A 17,052-nucleotide genomic window follows, 5' to 3' on the forward strand; every position below is an offset into this window, starting at 1 on the left:
TTGATACTTGGTTGACTTATCGGGCCGATTGCTACCGTACACGGTGCGGGCAGTATGTCGGCCTCGCGGTCACAAGGTTTGGTTAATCTCACGCGGCGCCATGGTGTTAAGGTGGCTTCCGCGGTGAGTGTGGAAGACTGTTGCTTAGCTGCAGGTGAGGTCGTGGGCCATGATCATGTTAGATCGGCCTCAAGAATGAATAATGCTACAGTTCTTTTTCTCAGTTCGGTTGAAAAAGCAAACCAGTTAGTTGAAACTGGCATAGTGGTTAACAATCTTTTTACACCGGTACTCCCGCTTTCCATGCCCTCTAAAAAAGTTCTATTGTCAAATGTTCCGCCTTTTGTGAGTGAGGAAACTTTAGTGAGAATTATGTCCCGATATGGGAAACTGGTGTCTCCCATAAAGATGATATCAATTGGCTGCAAATCTCCTCTTTTGAAACATGTGGTTTCGTTTAGGCGTTTTGTTTTCATGATCCTAAAAGAAGATGAAGAACTTGACGTGTCACTGCATCTTAAAATCGAGGATTGTGATTATGTTATTTATGCTACAACAGAGAAAATGAAATGTTTCAGTTGTGGGGAAGTGGGTCATGTAATTCGCACATGTCCTAGTAAAGTTAATGGAAAAGAGTCAGCGGTTGGTGACGCTAGTGTTGGTGAGTCGGCTGAGGCCGGACCGTCATTTACCGCTTCACCCGAGACAGAGTCAGGTAAGGCGAAGGAGAGAGATGACGCGAGCCCGTCCGCGAGCGCGACTGAGACAGCTCCGGTAATTAACCTCAATACCGTGGTTGACAATAACAGTTCAGCTAACGCTGATACTCCGGTTTCTAAATCCGTTGTGGAGAAAGAGACACACGGTGGCGATGATGTGATTGACGGTGTGCAGTCTGATTTGTTTTGTGATGGCAATGATATGGAGGCAGAACAGAGCGAATTTAAAATCCCAACTAAAAGGAAAAATACTAATGACTTGCAATATGATAAAGCAAAGAAACTACATGTGCAGGATGTTGATGTTGATGATGGTGATGGTACGGAAAGCGGTAGCGAGTCGTCTGATTCTAGCGTTACTATGTCTCAGACCGACTTCTCCTCCCGCAGTTACGAAGTTGAAGATATAAAACTCTTTCTCAGGGCTACTAAAAACAAAAGGGGAGTGTGTGTAAACGAGTATTTTCCTGACACCAAACAGTTTGTAGGCAAAACTAGGCTTTTCATGTCAGAAGGTTTGTTTTCAATCAAAGAGATATATCGACTAAAAAAGATTGTGACAAAACTCACGTCTGAGAGTTTCTTTGGCAATAGTCAAAAAATGTAATACTACAATGAACATCTATGTAGAGAGCGTGTGTGTAGTTTTTTTTTTTTTTGTGTGTTTTTTTATTTTCTTCCAAACATGTGTGAAATAAACATTGCAACGATGAATGTTAATGGTTTACGAGAAATAAGAAAAAGAGCTGAAGTGTTTGAGGAAGTTAAACAAAAAAAAGTTGATGTTGCCATGTTGCAAGAGACACACAGTGATGTAAGAAACGCTGCCGATTGGGCAGAAGAGTGGGATGGAGTCTCAGTTTTGAGCCACAACACCACACTGAGCGGAGGTGTTGTCATTCTTTTTGCTAAAAGTTTTACTCCACATAACTATCAGGTGGAGGAAGTTGTTAAAGGTAGGCTTTTAAAAATAAGAGCCACTTTTGAAAAATATACTTTTGTTTTGATTTGCGTGTATACTCCAACTTCAGCTGTGGAAAGAATGGTGTTTTTAAATGTTCTTTGTTCTGTTTTGCAAAAATGTTGCGATGAAGAATTTTTATTTTTGGGTGGCGATTTTAATTGTACGGTGTCAGATTTGGATAGAAACCATATTGAACCCCATTTGCCCTCACGAAATCGTTTAACCCAGCTGGTTAAGACACATGAATTATGTGACATATGGAGACAGTTTAATGGGACACAAAGGCAATATACCTGGACCCATGTTCGTGACAGCACTATCTCTCTGGCTAGGTTAGATAGGTTTTATGTTTATAAATATCACTGCAATATTGTTAGAAGGGTTTTAATCACCCCCTTGGGTTTTACTGATCACAGTATGGTACAGTGTTTTGTGTTTTTAAACTCCTGTAAGTCAAGAAGTGCATACTGGCAGCTAAATACAAATCTGTTAAGCGACAAGTATTTTAATGATATGTTTAAGGTGTTTTGGGGTGAGTTTAAAACTACAAAAGAATCTTTTAACTCCTTAAGACAATGGTGGGACTTTGGGAAAGTCCAAATAAAGCAGTTTTGTATACAGTATACTCAAAACGTCACTAAAGAGGCTACTTTAGTTATGAGCAGCTTGGAGGCCGATATTCTAAAACTTCAAAAATTGGCAGAGTCGACTGGTGCCCAGAGTTATTTCAACTCTTTGGTCAATAAGAAGACACAGTTGGCTGATTTGCTGGGGTTTAGAACACAGGGGGCTCTGGTCAGATCATGGTTCCAGAGGATAAATCAGATGGATGCTCCTTCCAGGTTCTTTTTCAGCTTGGAAAAGAAGAATGGTCAGAGTAGGGCTATTTATGCCTTGCGCTCTGAATCTGGTAAATTATTGACAGACCCCATTGGAATCCAGAGGAGAGCTGTCATCTTCTACGAAAGCTTGTATAAAAATGAACTTGGAGCAGGATACGAGGGTGAAAGTGAGTTTTTTGACGACCTACCCCAGGTTTCAGAGAAAGCAAATGCTGGAATCTCAGGTGACTTGAGCACAGGAGAGCTGTATGAAGCCCTTCAAGGAATGGAGTCTGGAAATGCCCCAGGAATCGACGGTCTGCCAGTGGATTTTTATGTCATTTTTTTGTCATTCTGGACTGAACTAAAAGAGGACCTGTTGCAGGTATTGAATGAAAGCTTGGCTGAAGGCCAGCTGCCTCTGAGCTGCCGCAGAGCAGTTTTAACCCTTTTGCCTAAGAAAGGCGACCTTACTGACATCAAGTTTTGGCGACCCGTATCACTGCTCTGTAGTGACTACAAACTGCTCTCAAAGACATTGGCTAATCGTTTAGCAGGGGTGATGAGTAGCGTGATCCATCCTGATCAGACTTACTGTGTTCCCGGCAGATCGATATTTGACAATGTTTCTCTAGTCCGTGATGTTTTTGAGGTGTCCAAGATGCTTAATATAGAATGTGGTTTAATTTCTCTAGACCAGGAAAAAGCTTTTGATCGTGTGGAACATTGTTATCTTTGGAGAGTTTTAGAATCTTTTGGTTTTTGCAAAAATTTTATTGATTCTATTAAAGTACTTTATAGTGGCGTTGAGAGTCTTCTTAAAATCAATGGTGGTTTATGTGCTCCGTTTAAAATGTATAGAGGTGTTAGGCAGGGGTGCTCATTATCTGGCATGCTTTATTCTTTAGCGATTGAACCACTCTTACAGCAAATAAGGGTTAAATTACATGGTATATGTCTGCCAAATTGTAAGGAGAACCTCATATTGTCAGCTTATGCTGATGATGTGATAGTTATGATTAGTAGACAAAGTGACATACAGGTTTTGTTAAGACTATTTTCAACCTTTAAGCGGTTATCTTCTGCTAGTATAAATTGGAAGAAAAGTGAAGCCTTATTGTTGGGTAAATGGTTGGGAGGCAAACCGAAACTTCCTGAGGGGTTGGTGTGGGGAACATCAGGTTTTAAATATTTAGGAGTTTTCCTGGGTGATGATTCAACAGTGCAAAAAAATTGGGATGGACTCATTGAAAAAATTAAAGGACGTCTGGAAAAATGGAAATATTTATCTCCAAAGATATCGTACAGAGGGCGCATTTTAATCATTAATAATTTGATTGCTTCCTCTCTATGGCACAAATTTGCATGTGTTGATCCTCCTTTCCAATTGTTAGTCAAAATCCAGGCTATTTTAGTAGATTTCTTTTGGGATAAGTTGCACTGGGTGCCACAGAGCGTGATATTTTTGCCCAAGGAGGAGGGTGGACAAGGCTTAATACACTTACAAAGCAGAATAGCAACTTTTCGGTTGCAACGCATCCAAAGACTGCTAGTTGGTTCAGTTGATTTTAAATGGTGTGCTGTTGCATATTTGATTTTAAACAAGATTGAGAATCTGGGGCTGGATAAAACTCTTTTTCTACTGGACTCTATGAAACTGAACATTTCTGGCTTGCCAGTGTTTTACAAGAACATTTTTAAGGTTTGGTGTCTTCTTGTTTTTAAACAAGCAGAGGACTCACAATCCCTTTACTGGCTCTTGGAAGAACCTTTAATTCGTGGAGCACGGCTGGATTTATCTGTCAGTGGTTTTTTCCCAGGACTTAACAGTACACTTGTTGACAGTAAAGTCATCACATTGGGACAGTTACTGGAGTCAACAGGACATGATTTTTAAAACAATGAAGCAACTGCTCAGCGGCTAGGTTTAAGATCTACTCGTCTTGCTGCACAGTTATTATTAAAATGGAAAACTGCTCTTAATCCAACAGAATGGTCTTTGCTGTCTGGTTTTCGTGACGGCCTCAGCAAGCCCAATTCCACAGACTCTTTCCCTTGTTTGTTTTTCTCTGTGAAGGTAGAAGGTTTTTCTGGAATATTTTTAGAGACTGTTGAATCCTTGTGTGAAGAGTTTTTATCTTGTATTGGAAAAACACTGTATAAGTATTGTGTGATCTGTTTTAATAAGAAAATGCTAGATAGAAAGATTGACACCCCATGGCGTGAGTTTTTCAAACTAGATGCAGAGAGAAAACCTGAATGGAGGGCATTGTACAAACCACCATTGATTAAAAGAACATGTGACTTTCAGTGGAGGATCCTTCACGGTGCCATTGCTGTCAATTCTTTCATTTCAATCTTGAACCCGGAGATTGGTGTTGAATGCCCTTTTTGTGATGAGAGAGAAACCGTTTTTCATGCATTTGTTAACTGTGCCAGATTGGAACTTTTGTTTTTGTCAATAAGCAATATTTTTGCAAGGTGTGGTGAAATGTTTTCATTGGAAGTATTCATTCTTGGGTTTAAATATGTAAGAAAAAAAAGATTTTTATGTCAATTGTTGAATTTTGTTTTAGGCCAGGCTAAGCTGGCAGTTTATATAAGCAGGAAGAAGAAAGTTGAACACAAATTGGACATTGATATAGTTGTTTTATTTTCAAATATGGTACAAGCAAGGATATTGACTGATTATAATTATTATAAATATATGGATGATCTCGATACCTTTGAAGAGATTTGGTGCTATAATGGTGTTCTGTGTTCTTTGTTTGATGCCGATCTGGTGTTTACTTTCATGTGATTTTCTTTATTTCTTTATTTTTATCATTTTTATTTTATTTAATTTTTGTCTCTGAAATTTGTGAATTTTAAATTGTAATGTGTTTTGTATTAAAGGTTTGTTAAAATTCAATTTCCCTCTCTCTCTCTCTCTCTCTCTCTCTCTCTCTCTCTCTCTCTCTCTCTCTCTCACACACACAGTCTCTCTCTTCTCCTCTCTCTCACACACACAGTTCATCTCTTCTCTCTCTTCTCCTCTCTCCTCTCTCTCTTCTCTCTCCTCGTCCTGTCTCTCTCTCTCACTGTCTCTCTCTCTCTTTCCTCCTCTCTCTCTCTCCTCTTCTCTCGTCTCTCCCTTCTCTCTTCCCCTTCTCCTCTCGTCTCTCTCTCTCTCTCTCTCTCTCTCTATCTCTTTCACTCTCTCTCTCTTTCACTGCTCTCTCTCTCTCTCTTTCCCTCTCTCTGCTCTCTATTTCCCTCTCTCTGTCCTTTTCTGTCTTCCTTTTTGCTTGGGTTTGTACAGAGAAAAGATGAACCCCTGGTTCATCTTCTCTCCCTCTCTCTCTCTCTCTCTCTCTCTCTCTCTCTCTCTCTCTCTCTCTCTCTGGTAGATCTGTTGTCCCCTTGCACGTATTTTCAGGCTCTTATTCAAGTGGATTAGCCTCGCCTGAGGCTGTGCAGCTGTGGGTCGAACTACTCAGATTTACCCTGTGAATACGGTGCTTTTGAGCTGGTGACACTTTATTATGTGTCTTTATAATGGCTGAATTAATTCACTTGCCAGCCAGAGTAAAGCCACCGCATGCAGGTACAATTACTTCAGTTTAAAGGCTCTTATTCTACACACTCAGAAGTCCACTTAAAACCTTACACAACGTTTTAAAAACGAACAAACGCACTTTTTAAACGTGTTATTGGTTAGATATTTGGAAAACCCAGTGACAAACATAAAGGGTGACTAATAATAATGATTTATGGCAAAGACATAAAGGGTCACAAAATATGGAGATACTAGGTTTCAGAAGGACAGCAGCAATATAGTCGTACATAAGGGGGCAGGACAGAATGTGTCAATGTGGGTTGTCTTGTGTTAATGTACTTCTGGTTGTGACTTTTATAGCATTACGATTACTGAACGAGTCGTATTTGCAGCCTATTCGGTTATTGTTTTCTCATCGCCTCATGAACTGCCTAAATGACTTTCTGGCAGTCATTCTGATATTTTACATTCATGCATTCAGCAGATACTTTTTATCCAAAGTGATTTACAGTGCATTCAAAATATACTTTTCCTTCAGTATATTTGTTTCCTGTGATTCAAACCCATGACTTTTGCACTACAACTGTAACACAATGCTAAAACAATGTTAATGCTAACTACCAACACAAAGCGTAGCATCTGACTACGTGGTGCCCTTTCGTGTGCCCTTAAATACCTTTTCAAACTTGGTATATTGATTGTCTCTAATCTAGACAAAGCGAATGCTTTTCTTACGATCTCTCCTGTTCATCTTTCCTGGAGTGTCTGCCATGACACCCAATCCGTGCGATGCCACTGTGGCATACTACGGTGCCCTTTGATTCAATCAATTACTTTCTCGGATGCACCAATTGAGTTTCCCTACTGAGCTGTAAGTGGATTAGAGAGAAAGTATCTCTGCTACAAGCCGGGCTTCTGGTCCCTGGACACCGCACGGTCTCATACACATACCCACCCATTCCTATTCTCATTTTCAACAAAACTACATTTCCCATGATGCATCAGTCACGACTCACAGACATCAGTAAATCACTGGCCAAAGTGTCAACGGAGAGTAAATAAATGAATTTGCATAAACTGAGTAAGTATCCAAAAGTCCTTCTCTTACTGCTTGGCTAATCTGGAGGTGTCCCACCAAGCCCCACTTCACCCCGCAGAGCGTCAGTCTGGCCCGACGCTAATAAAACTATAATTTACCAGTCAGGTTGATTGATAGTTCACTCAAGACACAATTGATCAGACCCTCATTTCAGCGGGACGGTTTTCTGTAGCCAGCATGCCTTCCTTCCTGATGTCAGGTCTCATACACTTCATGTAGACACAAACCACATGGGTAGTTTTTTATGCAGAGGACGCACTTTCATAGAATAAACCAGGATGTGCTGTGTAATCTGGAGCGTTGGGAGGAAGGTTAATAAAATGGGTTTTGACGTTTTGTAGACTCTGTGTTATATTCTGTAGCGTTATTGTGTGTGGCATATAGAATTGAGTGTATAAACGCCTACCAGGCACACTTCTGCTGAGAAAAAGGTTCATATATAAAGCGGATAGTTCCTGACTGAAATTTCATTTGACTGAGTCGTGTTTGACATCACTCTTTTGTCTAAATTAAATTTTAAGCATTCTGAAACGAAATAAGAAACATATCAAAGTGCTTTTGATACTGTGCTTTGGTAAAACATCAAACATCTTTGTCTTGATGCAAATTCCATAGTTTAAAGCATTGAGCATATTCGGAGGAGGACAGCGTTCCACTCAAAGGGGTGCATTTATTACTCCGCACCCTCAGGGATTCTCAACACACCACTGAGCCACGTGCAGTAGCACTAAGGATATTTTTATTTCAACAAACAAACAAACTACGAAGGAAAAAATGGACCAGGGGTTACATTTCTGCAGCTATGTCTCATGAATATACATGATGATGGGTGTGTTATGTAAATTACACTTCAAAGCCTTTCAAGTCTGAATCCTCTGGCAGTTTAAAAGAATGTCGCTTTTGATCATTTCAGGTCAACACTGTTTGGCTTGACAGGTATAAAAAAGATGAACGGATCTCGCATCTTGCTTTAAAATAATGGCCTAAAATGTATCTCAATAATATCATATGTGAGGGAATGACATCATAATATTTTTTGGCCACATGGTTCAAACCAAAGTCAATCATAGAGCCTTTATTATTTTGGGGGGGTTGTTTGTGTTTGTTTTCTTTTGTTTGGTTTTTGTTTATTATTTTATTTTATGATTTTATTTTATTTTATGATTTTATTTTATTTTATTTTATGATTATTTTATTTTATCATTTTATTTTATGATTATTTTATGATTTTATTTTATCATTTTATTTTGTGATTATTCATGATTCTTTTATGATTTTATTTTATGATTTTATTTCATGATTATTTTATTTTATTATTTTATTTTATGATTTTATTTTATGATTTTATTTTGTGATTATTTATGATTCTTTTATGATTTTATTTATGATTTTATTTTATGATTTATTTTATTTTATGATTATTTTATTTTATTTTATGATTATTTTATTTTATTTTATTTTATGATTATTTTATTTTATGATTTATTTTATTTTATGATTTTATTTTATTTTAATTTTCTGCTCTGACCTCCAGTCCGGTAATATTTTACACTTTTAGAAAAATTCAACAGTTATAATCTTATAGGCTTGGCACCAATGGCACAATTTCATGAGAACGTGCCAAGCCCTAACCTCACAATAGACATGAACGCAAAAGAAATTTCACTCCCAAGTCATTTCCTCTCATGTCATAAACACTCCTTGATTCAAACGTAATGACATCTCCATGTCACAGACGAGCACAACTCAGTTTAATAGCACACAAGACGCATGGCAAACTAATTGGACATACTCAATGCAAGAAAATGTATTAATTTCTCATTTCAATAATCCGGTGCAGAAGGCTCAGATGCCAACTTTTATGAGCGGTGTATTCTAAAATACACGCTCCCAATTACCCACAATCCTCACAGGCTGTCTATGAACACTCTGTTGAGTTTCTGATAACTTCATTCCAAAAACATCTTTTAAGAAGTATGAAAAACCCTTCAACTATGATTAATACAATGTTTGCTGCACAGTTTTACTATGGCAACAAGTAAGGGGACACTCAACTTCAAAAATGATGAGTAAGTTTTAAAGTATGTTAAGAAATTAATTGAATTGGAACGACTTTTAATTGCCTGGGAACATATGACCTTATATTAATAGAAACAGAAAGCCATCGATTGGAATCTTTGCCTCTCTGAAGTTCTGCCTCAATTATGGAACTGAAGCAAGCGCAATGACCAATCATACATTACATCATTATCTGGGTCAAGACAATCTCTTCTGAAGTACATCAATGCTTCAATTACCAAACACAGCCTTAGAGAAAGAGAAATACCAAAGATTTTCATCTTCGGTTCTCATTTAGAAACCCCATTTGAGACAAGAAAGTTGGAGTCGGTGGTTGATTATTAAAACCCTTAAATTACTGTACGAGTCTGTGAATCAACTGTAGTTCTGACCAAATCAGGTCACTCTTTCCAAGTCAGATCTCGCCATGCAAGTCTTGAATTACAAGTTGAACAACTTTTGAATCTTACAGAATGTGTGGGTATATTTTCACAACTTAGGCTACTTTGTTCCAAATCTGTATAAATGTCTTTGTTCTGATGAACACAGAGAAAGATATTTGGGATAATGCTTGTAACCAAACGGTTCTTGGCCACCATTGACTACAATAGTAGGAAAACTTACTTTTTTTGTTCTATTGAGCACAAAATAGGATATTTTAAAGAATGTAGGAAAGCAAACATTTCTGGGGCACTTTTGACTAGCATTGTCATTGTTCCTACTGTGGTAGACAATGGGGTCCAAGGTTGAAATGGCTTGTAAAAAAAATGGTTACAAGCATTATCCCAGATATCTTTCTCTGTGTTCATCAGAACAAAGACATTTATACAGATTTGGAACAACTCGAGGATGAGTAAATGATGACAGAATTTTCATTTTTGGGTGAAGTATCCCTTTAAGATTGATAGTACACAAAGATGTATTTTGAGACTAAAGCAATAATGTCAATCTAGACACCATTACATACTGTAGATACCTATTGTAAAACCCCAAAAATGTAACAAAGAATTCCATTAAGCCCCTAAAGCTACAGTATAAAAATCTGGATACACACAAACACAAAAGAAATGTGACATTCTTCTTTCCATTCACAACATGACTACTGACAGAATATCATTTTTCAAATATAAGTGTCCAAACACATATGCCAAACTTGCTGTTAAATGTGTAAATGTGTTGCAAATGAAACAGTTTGCCACAAATGTTCACCAGAACACTTTGTTTTTGTAAGCGCGTCCACACATACACACACACACGCACAACGTTTGCGAATCTAGGCCAGTGGACAGTGATGGATCTTACTCATTTTAATGTCGGCCTCTGCAGCATTTGCTGTATGACAATAGCAAACTGCCACCCATCACAGAACGAACAGCCGCCGTGCCGTTCCCTACACATACCAACCTCTCACCCATCATTCTCCTCTTCTTTCCACTTCAACTATCCTATCCATCGCTTGCTTTTAGTTGTTTTAACCTTGTAAGCGCTGTTCTCTCTCTGAACGCTGTTTCAAAGCCTGTACTGTATATCACACATGTCCACAGCAGCACGGGCCCAGATTCAGTTTAAAGTTTGATCAAGGGGATGAAAGCAACTATCCTCATCTGATAGACGATAAGAGCGACCTTCAGTATGTGCCAATCTGCAGGCGACAAGTAACCTTGTATTTGGAAGAGCGTTTGAGGAAGGATGGGATGTTTGCGAGGGGACAGAACTCAGCATGGGGTCCGGTACACTAAAAGCATGACTGGAGCAATAAGGGGCACCAGTCAAATCCAAAGATATAGTAATGAAGCTTGATTTGAGCTCAGCAGGTGTGAGTGTACAGTAGTTGTATTTTTTACTTTTTTTGCTGTGTGCACATCAGTAGCTTGGTTTCCAGTGGTTTGAGAGAAACTTTTCTAAATATTTTCTAAATGTCAATAAAAGTAGAGAAGCACCGATATCGGCCTATAATCTGTATCGGTACCTAAAAACAATTTTTCACAACAGTTATCGGCCGATAGTTTAAAAACAGCCGATGATCAGGGCCGATATATCCTGTCAATCAAAAGAAGGCAGGAAACTGCAATTCATTTGTGCTCCGTATTTAGAAAATGTTAAGAAACTTCACCAATTTCATGTTCAATTTTAATAGTCATTATATGAATTATTAGCGTTCAGAAAGTTAAGAAATATTTATTTAATCTTCAGAATCAGTATCGACAGATATTACTCTAAATAATGGGCTATCAGCATCGGTGGAGAAATTTAGTATTGGTGCATCTTTAATAAAAAGAAACTACTGCAAAGTGATGGGGCTTCTATTAACCAATGATACACAACTAAAACTTAGTGTTTCAGGAAGGTTTTAGTATGCAATTTTTCATCTTTAGAGATTCTCGTGACTTCACCTGACTTATGTATGCCAAGTGACCTGTAAAGGTGTCCATTGCAACTTTGCAAATTTTGCAATTTTGTTTCCATCGGGCATATTTTCAAATTGTGTAATTTGACGCGTAATGGAACTGGGAACTCTCTAAAGCACTGGGGCAAAAAATACTGCTATTTTTCAAATGAATATGTTAAAATAACTAAAAAAACTTTCTATTGTTCAGTCTTTGCAGGATGAATACGAAAATATAGAACAATACAGCCACAACAATACTTAATGTAAGAGATCAGATTAAATTGACATAAATCTAACAAGACTTTCTGAATCTGTAGCATTTACTGAACTTCACTCATACTGTAAAAAAAAACTTTTAAAACAGATTTCCAATGTTAATGTAAAAAAAAGTAAAATTACAGAAAAAGCAAAAATCTACAAGACAAACTGGGAAAACATGTACTTTTACAGGGAAAATTTGTTTATTTCTGAAAAAAAAAGTTTTTCGCATCTAGAGTTCAGTTTCGTTAGGGTTAATATTATCTAGTTACAATTCATATTTTGTTATTTTTATTAATATTTTATTTTTATAAAAATGTGTTTTCCTTGTGGGTCAGCTTTGCTAACACAATTCTCTACCAACTGTATATCACCATTTCTCATTCCTGTCTATTTAGAATTCTCCCTCCAAATTTGAGGAGAAACACTGAGATGAAGTTAAATAAAATAAAACATAAATAAAAGTAACTAGAACCCCATTAGCTCCCGTGAGCTACGAAAGAGCAACCTTAAAGCATCAAAAAGCTCCTTCAACTGAATGTGTGGTCACTGACTGCAGTCATCTCATTTGCATAAGCAGTCATGATTCGACATTTCATCTCCCAACGCAGCGGCTTCAAAGCGCCCGTCGTATATTCTTTGGAAAGATAAGTGTTAGATTACAGTTTCAGATGTTATGACTCTGCGGGGGCAAAAATAAGAAACATAAACACATCCAAGCGATTGCATTGGGCAAGGGGGGGGGGGGTGTGCGGAAGAGACGGCATTTGAAGTTGATATTTGATATTTCATAGAGCTTCATCTCTTATCAGTATAAATCAGCATGAGCATTTCACTGGTCAAATTGCTTTCGATCGCATTTCGCCCCTCGTGTCACTTTCTCTCTCCGTCTCCCCATCTCCTGCGGCTGTCTGATAACAACTACTCACTTTAATTCACTTTTTCTGCATCCAAACTTCCCATTCAGCACACGGTACACAACCCTGCCTGTCAGTCACACACGCTGCGCTTCTTTGCATCTTTATGCGGGAGCAAAAAGTGTGGAGCGAAAAAAAGAGCTTTTCTTAATCGGTATTAATCAATCTTGTTTTTATTTACTCCAGAAGTGAAACCGTGGTTTAAAAGACTTTAAATATCTTGGATTACATACATTTATTTTGGCAAATTGCTTTTTTGTGGTAAGAGAATAAATTAACAGCGATGGTTAGTGAATCTCTTACAGAATCCCACTTTACATTTTCAACATGTATTTGTAATTATAAACGAGACAAACATACTTTTATCATCTATTTATTACATCAACCTTACCTCTCCTCTTCCCTCGACCCGCCGGGCCACTATCAGCTGGATCATGCCTCTTTTGTTGCCCTCTACGGACATGGACTTGCGAAGGGTCTCCATTGCTTCCTGGTTCGTTTTTTCCAATAGAGACTCTCCATTGACGGCAATGAGCTGGTCATTGACCCTCAATCGGCCGTCCTGTATTTACAAATACAAGAACTCATTAAACACATGAAACGAATATGAAGAATGTGTGGTCATGCAGCCAATCGGAGGGCTACTGCTCACCTTGCAGGCAGCCCCTCCAGTGATTATAGACTTGACGAAAATACCCAGGTCAGCGTGGGACTCTTTGGTTCGGTTGCCCTTGACGCTAACCCCTAATCCAGCCGAGCCCGAGTCGTTCAGAGGAATTTCGAAGGTCATGAACTCTCTTGTTCCATCTGGGGTTAAGATTAAGTCATCTTGTTCTTCTTTCTACAAAGAAAGAAAAGAGTGGAAAAGTTAATATACAAACATATAAGAACATGCATTTCAGACTTCTCCTTTTTTAAAAAAAAAACTGTTCTTAACTGTTAATTACAATACGGTTGATTTATTTTATAAAGCTAGTATCTGTGTCAACTCTAAGCACTGTAAGTCGAATAAAAAAGTGTTGAGAAGCACACATTCACAGTGGCTGAAGAATGCCAGGTGCTTGGCTTCAGCACAGCTGCAGAGAGCAAAGAGGCAAGAGACGAGTTATAGAGATTCAGTCGAGCGTTCAGGTGAGGCCCCATATCTCGCCGTCCTTTCATAATGCACCTCACACATACAAACTGCCAACCCGTGCCGGAGCCGTTGCCATGGCAACCCAGGTGGCTCTCAGCAGACAACGGCAGCTCTCAGGTTAGGAACCAACAACCAGGTGAGGAAGAACACACACATGGCCTTCAGACGTGGTCACTAACACAGCTGCACGCTATGCCATTCTCATCCCGCTGTTTTCGTCCTGTCACGCATTTGTGAAGCACGAAATAACAACAACGGTCTGTTTTAAACTGGCACAATGAAGTACCTCTCATTTCCCTGCTCGCTTACACCCAGAAAGGGCCCCAGAGTCGGCGCTGATATCTATTATGGATATAAACGCAGACGCTGAATGAAGAGGCATCCTTGTGAGTTTTACCAGAGCTCTCAGTTTTGACAGATGTGCAGTGTTTGCCAGCTGCTCCATGGAAACAGAGAAATACCACTTCCCGAAAATTTCCAGCAGCGCTTTCCAAAACTGACGGCGAGATTTCAGAGCCTCATCAGTTACGCCCGGATTTCAATATTGTTATTATTAAAAATAGCTGAGATATTTAGAGATGTACAGTATAGCAATATACTGTATAACCGGAGACAAATCTGGCCAAGCTTAAAAGAATGGTCATATTTTTCTCCGACTTGGCAAGAACTAGTGGTGATGAATCAAAAAGTAGAGTAAACGTAGCACTTTACAGATTGTGTATCGAATCAAATCAATCCGTCGAGTCAAACTTTGTTTAACGTAATACAATTCTGCTACTTTATGATTCTTGATATAAAGCAAACGCCAAAGCTAAACCCCAGTAATAATTTAACAAACAAATGCATTACCAACATAGAGAGTTTTACTTTTCCTGAAAATAAATGTGATTGATCATTGTGCAAAACTTGATGCCAATTCGCTCACAGTAAAAAAATCCTGTAAAAAAACTGTAATTTTTTTGTACAGCAAACACGTTTTTCATGTTATTTTACACCCAACTTGTAAATTTGCAGTTTATTGCTGTTACTCAAAAAATTCTCCGTAAAATGAAAACTGTTAACTCTGTAAACGCCATGAAATTAAAGTTGTTAAAAGCAAATGAGAGTTGAAGGTGGATGCTTACAAGCCCAGATCAAAATGGTCCACATCCTAAAGTCTTTATGATATTCTGGTCTCTAGATGTGGCACTGTCACGGCTCTGCCTTATCTTGTCATGGTTTTCTTGGTCTTGTGGCAGAGCCATGACAAAGCCTTTGGTTATGTGTGGAGAGAGACATATTATTGTCCTTTTGACAATAATATGCGTTCTCTCCGGTGTCTCGTCATTGGCCCCGCCCCTCTCGTTTCCTGTATTGTTTCCCGGCCGTGTTTGATTACCCTCACCTGCCCTGTGTCGTTATCCTTCGTTTGTCTTCCCTTTAAAATGCCCTCATGTTTCATTGTCTTGTGCTCATGCGTTGCGTTCTATGCGTTCCATGTCTCCTGAGCCCTCTTGGTTTTCACGCTCATGTTCCGGTTTAGTTTCTCCGTCAAGTTTAGTAGGTTTTTGGTTTAGTTTTGTCCAGTGATGTTTAGTGTTCTTTAGTGTATATCAGTCTTCGTCCTGTTCATTTTCCTGTTTTGTTAAGTGTACCCCATCGTGGGTTTTTGTTTCATTTTTGTTATTTAATAAATATTCCCTTGGTGTTAACCCCTTGTTGCCTGCGCTTGGGTTCTGTCCACGCAAACCGTGACAGGCACAGATCCATCGCCCTCTTTGGGGTTATAAAAAGTGCCCTAGTGCCAAGTCATCCGCGGGTGTTACACGTGGCAAAAACTGATCTATTGCAAGCAAGTCATCGCCATGCAACAGTTTGTCTTAAATGATGTTTCAAGCAGGCAGTTCCTTTTCACAAACCTGTGAATTTCATTCACCCGCTGACAGAGGAAAGCGCTTTGCTTCATAAAGTGGCATCCAGCTCGACCTGGCCCATTGTGTTTGGGAGTAATGAATTAATTCATAAGCAGACCGGGTGGCATGCATTCATTACATGCTTTTGTTTTCAGAGTGAGCTTGAATTATACTGTCAGCGCGCACACAATGAAGAGAAGAGCCCACGGGAGATAACACACAGCGTCTGAACGCACTACACAACAGAGAAGAGCAGACGGGCCGACGTCACACGTCTACTGTTCTCTCTCACTCCACAGGGACACAGAAACAGATTAAAGAAAGGAAAGAATGAGATAAAAAGAGCAAACTAAATGAAGAACGAGTTAATTAACCAACCTAAAAAGAAACGTATAAGACATGAGGGGAAGCTCGAACTCAGAAACAACAATCAAACTAAGAAAAGAACAAATGAATGGGTGAATAAATTAACTAAACCTAAAAAAAGCAAGGAAGGAAGGAATGATGGATGGAAGGATGGAAGGAAGGAAGGAAGGAAGGAAGGAAGGAAGGAAGGAAGAATGAAGGAACGAACGAACGGAAGGCAGTAAGTAAATAAGGAAGGATGGATGGATGGATGGATGGATGGATGGATGGATGGATGGATGGATGGATGGATGGATGGATGGATGGAAGGAAGGAAGGAAGGATGGAAGGAAGGAAGCAAGGAAGGAAGGAAGGAACGAACGGAAGGCAGTAAGTAAATAAGGAAGGATGGATGGATGGATGGATGGAAGGAAGGAAGGAAGGAACGAACGAACGAAAGGCAGTAAGTAAATAAGGAAGGATGGATGGATGGAAGGAAGGAAGGAAGGAAGAATGAAGGAACGAACGGAAGGCAGTAAGTAAATAAGGAAGGATGGATGGATGGATGGATGGATGGATGGATGGAAGGAAGGAAGGAAGGAAGGAAGGAAGGAAGGAAGGAAGGAAGGAAGGAAGGAACGAATGAACGAACGAAAGGCAGTAAGTAAATAAGGAAGGGTGGATGGATGGATGGATGGATGGATGGATGGATGGATGGATGGATGGATGGAAGGAAGGAACGAAGGAACGAACGAAAGGCAGTAAGTAAATAAGGAAGGAAGGATGGGTGGATGGAGGAATGGAAGGAAGGAAGGAAGGAAGAATGAAGGAACGAAGGAACGAACGGAAGGCAGTAAGTAAATAAGGAAGGATGGATGGAAGGAAGGAAGGAAGGAAGGAACGAACGAAAGGCAGTA

General features: G+C 39.1%; 1 protein-coding gene across 4 annotated transcripts in view; it reads right to left on the bottom strand.

Annotated features, from left to right (window-relative positions):
* The window catches only part of pard3aa (par-3 family cell polarity regulator alpha, a), a 426,846-nt gene that overhangs the window by 183,894 nt on the left and 225,900 nt on the right, over positions 1-17,052 (bottom strand). For all 4 annotated transcript variants that reach the window (XM_057322206.1, XM_057322207.1, XM_057322205.1 and 1 more), the window contains 2 exons: positions 13,416-13,604; positions 13,155-13,325 (listed from right to left, as the gene is read on the bottom strand). In XM_057322206.1, coding sequence (XP_057178189.1) covers positions 13,155-13,325; positions 13,416-13,604 — 360 coding nt within the window. The remainder of the gene's footprint in view (positions 1-13,154; positions 13,326-13,415; positions 13,605-17,052) is intronic.

Source organism: Triplophysa rosa, linkage group LG23 (assembly GCF_024868665.1).
Source record: "Triplophysa rosa linkage group LG23, Trosa_1v2, whole genome shotgun sequence".
In the NCBI taxonomy this organism is placed as follows: Eukaryota; Metazoa; Chordata; class Actinopteri; order Cypriniformes; family Nemacheilidae; genus Triplophysa; species Triplophysa rosa.